At 41.3% G+C, this 6874-nt stretch overlaps 1 protein-coding gene across 1 annotated transcript; it reads left to right on the forward strand.

The window, feature by feature from the left end:
- Positions 1 to 2152: 2152 nt before the first annotated feature.
- gba3 (glucosidase, beta, acid 3) lies at positions 2153 to 6483 on the forward strand. Its single transcript, XM_035149659.2, has 5 exons — positions 2153 to 2349; positions 3027 to 3251; positions 3366 to 4165; positions 5099 to 5222; positions 6215 to 6483. Exons 1-5 carry the CDS (start codon positions 2295 to 2297, stop codon positions 6418 to 6420), a joined length of 1410 nt encoding a protein of 469 aa, XP_035005550.2. The 5' UTR covers positions 2153 to 2294; the 3' UTR covers positions 6421 to 6483.
- The last annotated feature ends 391 nt before the right edge of the window (positions 6484 to 6874 follow it).

Genomic DNA, 6874 nt, shown 5'->3' on the forward strand with positions numbered 1-6874 from the left:
GTCAAGTCCGCTGGAGCGAGGAGCACATCCGGGCTGCGTTTCACAATAAAAGACACCCCCATCAACAGTTGACTTCCGTTGAGAAGTTCTGAGTTTGCAGGACTGGTGGCATGTGTTTATATTTAAATAAACATAAATGCAAGAAAGAGTTGAGAAGAATCATGTAGACACCGTGCAAGGAAAGCATTTGACAGAAAAGGACATGGGGAATATTATGACAATGAATGGATATTCAGATAGACGGACGGGTGAACGGATAGATAGATGGATGAATGGATGGATGGAAAGATAGATTGTTGAAATAAACATAAATAGAAGAACACGTTTTGAAGAATCATGTTGACACTGTGCAAGGAAAGCATTTGTAAGAAGAGGACATGGGGAATATTATGACAATGGATGGATAAACAGATAGACGGACGGGTGAACGGAGAGATAGATGGATGAATGGATGGATGGAGAGATAGATTGTTGAAATAAACATAAATAGAAGAAAAAGTTTGGAAGAATCATGTTGACACTGTGCAAGGAAAGCATTTGTAAGAAGAGGACATGGGGAATATTATGACAATGGATGGATAAACAGATAGGCGGATGGACGGATAGATGGATGGATGTTTGAGTACTTCCTCCTCGCAACTCTATTCAGGCTGCAAAAACGGATGAATACATTTTGAAGGCTGCTGTATTTTTGTACGAGTACTTTTGAGTTTTTTCATTTCATTCTATTTTATTCCGTTGCTTATATTTCACAGTAGATGCTGAGGCCTTATCAGGGAGGTAGTTGGACCTGCCTCGACAGTTTATGTATTCTCACCTATACCTAAAAACATTGATCTCAATGGGCTTTGTATGCTTTTACTGAGCAAACAACAAGCACAAATAATCTAAGAGGAGTAAGGATCAAATAAATTATTTCTGTTTAATCAAAGCTCCATGATTGTAGACTTCAGAGGGAAATAATAATATCAGGTTTGCAGAATAAGACACAAAACCGCATTTCACAAGTTTATATAGAACTTGAATCATAGCAAATAATTGAGAAACATTCAATCACATGAGTTTTTATACTTTTATACTCAATATGTGACAGATGTTGTCTTTGGATACTTTTACTGCTGTATTTTACGTTCACTGTCAAATACAGGAATATTTAATGTAACCTTTGAGTGTTGTTACCCTTTTGTATGGTATTGCTGCTATTACTAAAGTAAACAGTCAGAATTCTTCCTTTATCTCTGGTCTCAGTCTTGTTTTTCTCTACACATACAATAGCCATGATTTGTTTACCCGCCCTATTCATTTTCTTGTGTTGTGACCAGGTCGAGTGAGTCACTTTATCCTTGAGTACATTGGACCAAAGGATAGCATTGAAGTGAGCGATCACAGGTCAGGGAACACCTCCAGGCTAAATGCATTCACCTCCACTTGTCTTTATGTGTTCAGGATATGTGATGCTTGACATTCATTGACGAGCGACCTTTGACCTTTTTTGTCAGTGTGCACGATGTAACAATGTTGTCATGCAGCAAACGGCTGAATGGAACATATTTGATAACTTTAATGTAAATACATTTTTTTTAAATCTGAGACACAGAAATCATAAAGATGAATAAAGATGAAGAAGAATAAGATGCATACAGAAGAAAGGGGGAATAAAGAAGACTAAAGAGGAAGAAGAAAAATACAAATAAAGAAGAGGAAGAATAAAGACGAAGAAGAAAATATGACCAAAGAAAATGCATTAGATTAAAAAAGATGATGGATATAATAATACAATACATAATAAATAACAAAATGATACATACAATAATTAAAATAGACTACGACAAGGTTTACATTTATCGGAAAAGTATTATTTTAAATGAAGAAATAAAAGTTGACGTCCAGGACCTGGTGGTGACGTGGTCACGCAGCCGAGATGTGTTGCGTTCAGGGCTCCTCAGTAGATTTGATAAATCGAGACGGAACCACAACTTGTAAGCACAATTAAAAGACCTAACTTTGTGAGAGAATGAGTTGTATCTTATTTTTAGCAGTAAAAGAACGAATGGCTACTCTGGGGGTATAGAAACCAAACAAATACTACATATGGTCTGAGTTAGTGTTCCCACCCAATTTCAACTTGTCCGAGGTGCTTTAAACACCACATCCCGGAGCGGTCCCTGGTCGGGAGCATGTTTACGGAAGAAGAGCGTTTCAAATCTAACGTAATTTAGTTTTTCTAACATAAGACTCAACTTAACACGATAAGACGTTAGAGCAACTTTGATTTAATGTTGTGATTCTGGAAAATGTTCCCACGTGGCTTTGCGTGGGGGGCGGCCACCGCTGCGTATCAAATCGAAGGTACAGTGAAGTAAACACAAACAACAACACGTGTTCAGTCTTGATGTAGTAAACAGCTCTATAATAGTGATTTAAGCTAAATAATATTGAATTTGTTAGGGCAATAACTCGTTTAAAGTCTATTTTTAATATTTCAATACTCTTGTGATAAAATATCTTAACATCTGTTGTTATATTTTAAGTATTTCCTATTGTGTTATTGTCTATGATAGAAATAACACTAACTTTTAGTGTATTTATTGTAAACATTTTGTATTAAAGGGCATTAGACTGCACAGGTTTTCATTCACTCCCTAGCAGCACACAAAGTGCATTAATGTTCTCAAACCAGAGACTTGATGTCCGAATATCATGGGATTTTCAATTATGACCAATAAAGTACAAGTATTGTTAACTAAATTACCACTGATATATTGTTAAGCCTGCACCATTTCAATCAGCTCACAAGTCACATATCATGAAAATATGAATTCAAACATAAGGCAGTTGATTTAACAAGAAATCACTGGAAAAAAATTAAAGCAATATACACTGACTGGGACATCACATGATTATAATCCTGCAATAAATTCACAGACATACTCAAAGTCCCAGCAGAAACATTACAGTCATTTTTCTTTCTGTAAATATACATCCTACGTTTATGAAACCCTTCGTGTGTGTGTGTGTGTGTTTAGGTGGCTGGCAGGCCGACGGCAAGGGACCAAGTATCTGGGACACGTTTTGTCACGAGGAAGGCAGAGTGTTTCAGGAGCAGGACGGAGACGTGGCGTGTAACAGCTACGAGCTGTGGGAGAAAGACCTGGAGTGTATCCGGCAGCTCGGACTGACGCACTATCGCCTGTCCCTCTCCTGGGCCCGCCTCCTGCCTGACGGGACCACCCGGCATGTCAATCAAAAAGGTATTTCCATATTCCTGTCACGCCTAAATCGAAAACAACACAATGGAAGAAGCTCATGTGTTGGTTCTAGTTATGTTTTATCATTAACAACAGTGCTGCCTCACTGTCCGACAGGTGTACAGTACTACAACAAGGTGATTGATGACCTGCTGGCCTGTGACGTGTCACCCATGGTCACACTTTACCACTTTGACCTGCCTCAAGCTCTCCAAGACCAGGGGGGCTGGAAATCAGCGGGTGTAGCGACCATCTTTGACAGCTACGCCAAGTTCTGCTTCCAGACATTTGGTGACCGTGTCAAACTTTGGATCACTATCAACGAGCCAAGCGTGTGCGCCAAACTGGGCCACGAAGACGGTGTCCATGCTCCAGGGTTAAAAGAGCAGGGGACTGCTGCCTACCTGGTCGGCCATAACATGCTGCGTGCCCACGCTATGGCCTGGCACAGCTACAACTCCCTCTTTAGGCCCAAGCAGAAGGGTGCGGTGTCCCTGGCCATCAACAGCGATTGGCTCGAGCCGCTCTGCCCTGGCTGCGAGGAGGATGACGCTGCTACTGGACGCGACCTTGCGTTTACGCTAGGATGGTTCGCCTGGCCCTTGTTTGTCACTGGAGATTATCCAGAAATAATGAGATCTGCCATCGACTCCCAGAGTGAGAAATTGGGATACACTGGCAGCTCAAGGCTGCCCAGGTTCTCAAAGGACGAACCTGCCCTTTTAGGCACTGCAGACTTCTTTGCATTGAACTACTACACGTCCCGTAAAGTCAAGGCTGGAGGAGGGCGTGGACAGATGTGTATGAAGAGCGACCGAGATGCAGAAGAGGTTTTGGATCCATCTTGGTATATCTGTGGGGTTTCCTGGCTGGCTGTGGTGCCCGACGGCTTAAGGAAACTTCTTAAGTACATTAAGGTAAAATTACAACCAAAACTCAGGTTCATTTTACTGAAGTTAGTCTCAGACATGCACTGAACTCTGGATAATCTGCTGAAATTTTCCGCAGTGGCTGTATGTGAGAATGCAAATGTCAGGAGTCAGTTGCTCCCGACATTCTCCGGAGTTTCTCCTGCTAGGCACCTCGTAAAATGTCTAGAGAATGTACGAGTGAGCCCACGTGAGCCGCAGGATAATGTATGGAGGATTCACAGCGAGCAAGCGGGCATGCTAATGAGGTTTCTAACACCTGACGGATGCGAAATTGAAAAAACAAACAAAACAAAAACCAATGCAAATATAGAAAAAGAGGAGCCATACATGTAGAGGACGCTGGCGAAGATGTTAAAATGGAAAGACGAGATTCGAGTGAATGCTCCAGACATTTTGTTTATGTGAACGTGTCTAACTCGGACAATATACTGCTGTGTTCTTCATATGTGAAAGGCAAATGTTCACACATGTCCACATCAAAAAAGTGCCCTCACAAGGCTCAAACACATTCCCACATTTTCAGTTGAAACAATTGTGAAGTCATTTTTCTCTGCTCTCTTAGCATCAAACCGAATTGACCGACAAGACAAATCACCTTCAAGCAAACAAGGAGAACACTCTGACATTTGTTTAGTGTCTTGCTATTGATTTCGTATGCAGTAATCTCCTTTTAACACCTCCAGAAACACACTGATGCTTCATTAGTGCTGTCACATTGAATGAAACAGTTACTTTGCTGAAAAGTGTTTGCAAACGAGCAATTTCCTGCTGTTGTGACTTGTCACAGGCCATTAGTTTGAGCTTGGCACCGTCGAAACGCAGCTAAACGGCACACTGTAGACCAATCTGTCTCTCCCCGGAACGTCTGACAGCTGTGATGCCTTGTTTGACAATAATATTGGCCCTGTGACTTCACAGGACACGTTCAACAACCCAGCGGTCTACATCACGGAGAATGGCTTCTCTCAGGTGGGGCCGGTGCAAATCGAGGACGTCCAGCGCTGCGAGCTTTTTAAAGACACCTTCTTGGAAGTGGCTAAAGGTAATGGCTCCTAAATCCGTGCGGGAGAAATAAAATATAACAAGCAGATTGCCGTTAGCAAACAGTAGTAAAATGTCAGTCCAGCAGCTGCCAATAAAAATACCGGCTCTTGTAAAACGAATGATATTTAGCAGGACCAAAGGTAATGTGATGCACCACCAACCCTCTTACGATCCGGGGTGTGAATTTTGATCGTCAAGCACCATCTCACAAGTTCGGAATGCAGAGATTGGTTTCTGTATCTTCAGGGATTTTTGATTATACCTCACTTCCACCTTGAGGAAGACAAGTGAGCTAAAGTGTGCTTGTTGTAAGATCATATTTATTCTCTCTTTATATATACGCAATATTCACCCATCCACATGTTGGTGGATCAAGATAATCAAGATATAAAATAGTGATTACAGATGTCACTAAGCAGGTTTTGCTTAAAAATTCAAATATATATTTACCTTTGAATAGCAAACCATATATGTGTCATCTGCTTTTCTTCTAAAGACAACAGAAGAGAATATTTGTATTGTTTTTGTTTGATTTGGCGCCACCATCTGGCCAGCCTGTGTATTTTGTATTGCTAGAGATATGAAAACGCTGGCTCTTAAAAAGGCCATGATAGAACAGTGAAACCAAAACAGCTAAATGGAATTAGGCCCATAGTTAATTTTATTACTTATATTAGTGCTTTTCTTGCTGTGACATGTGACATTGTCTGAGGAAAATCCCTGAATCTAGGGATACAAAGAAGTTGCAGGCTTTTTCCAATCATAGAAATCACAGTTAATGCACGACTTGCTGAGGTGATAAAAACAGTCTTTAAACCCTAAATAAACCCTGCTCTTCATTTAAAATACCTAATAATGATGCTTATCTTGTCACGTGTCATGTTTGCAGTCGTGGTTTAATTCGATGGCCGTAGCTATCAGAGCAGGGAGTGGGAGCAAGCACCAAATTACAACTCATTCTCCATGTTTTCACTCTGTGTTCTTGTGCAGCTATAGGTGAAGACGGGGTCGACGTGCGTGGATACTTTGCATGGTCGCTGCTGGACAACTTCGAATGGGCTGACGGATTCAGCGTCCGCTTTGGATTGTTTCATGTGGACTTCTCCGACGCAGAGCTGAGGCGAACCGTGTACCGGTCTGGACGGGAGTACGGCGAGATTATCATCAAACACAAGAAAGCGACTGATGTACAATGACTGAAGATTTACACAACCTTAATAAACAAGCAGCGTTTGCATAGTTGTTTTGTCTGAACCAAACTTGAAAGCACCATCATCGTCTCTGAATGTCTTTTCAGTTGAGAAATTGGCAAAGGAACAGTCAGAGTGAGCTAACTCAGCCGTCGGGGGCAATTTGGCGTTTATTATTTTTGCCCAAGTAGAGACTGGAGGAGCTCGGGATCGAACCAGTGACCCTTTGGTTAGTGGACAACTCAGTCTCCACCTCCTCAGTCATAGCGCCCCACTTAAATCGAATTTAATTTGTGAATTTAAACATGCCCACATGCCAATAACAGTGCCTGAGGGAGATGCCTGGCATGAATTAACGGTCTGTAGACCAAAGAATCTCCCCTATTTACATTTTTAAGCAAAGAAAAGTGCCAGGACAAAGAGGCATAAGCTTAAATAAGATTTTTGTTCATCAAATAAC

This window comes from Hippoglossus stenolepis, chromosome 23 (assembly GCF_022539355.2).
Source record: "Hippoglossus stenolepis isolate QCI-W04-F060 chromosome 23, HSTE1.2, whole genome shotgun sequence".
NCBI classification, from domain to species: Eukaryota; Metazoa; Chordata; class Actinopteri; order Pleuronectiformes; family Pleuronectidae; genus Hippoglossus; species Hippoglossus stenolepis.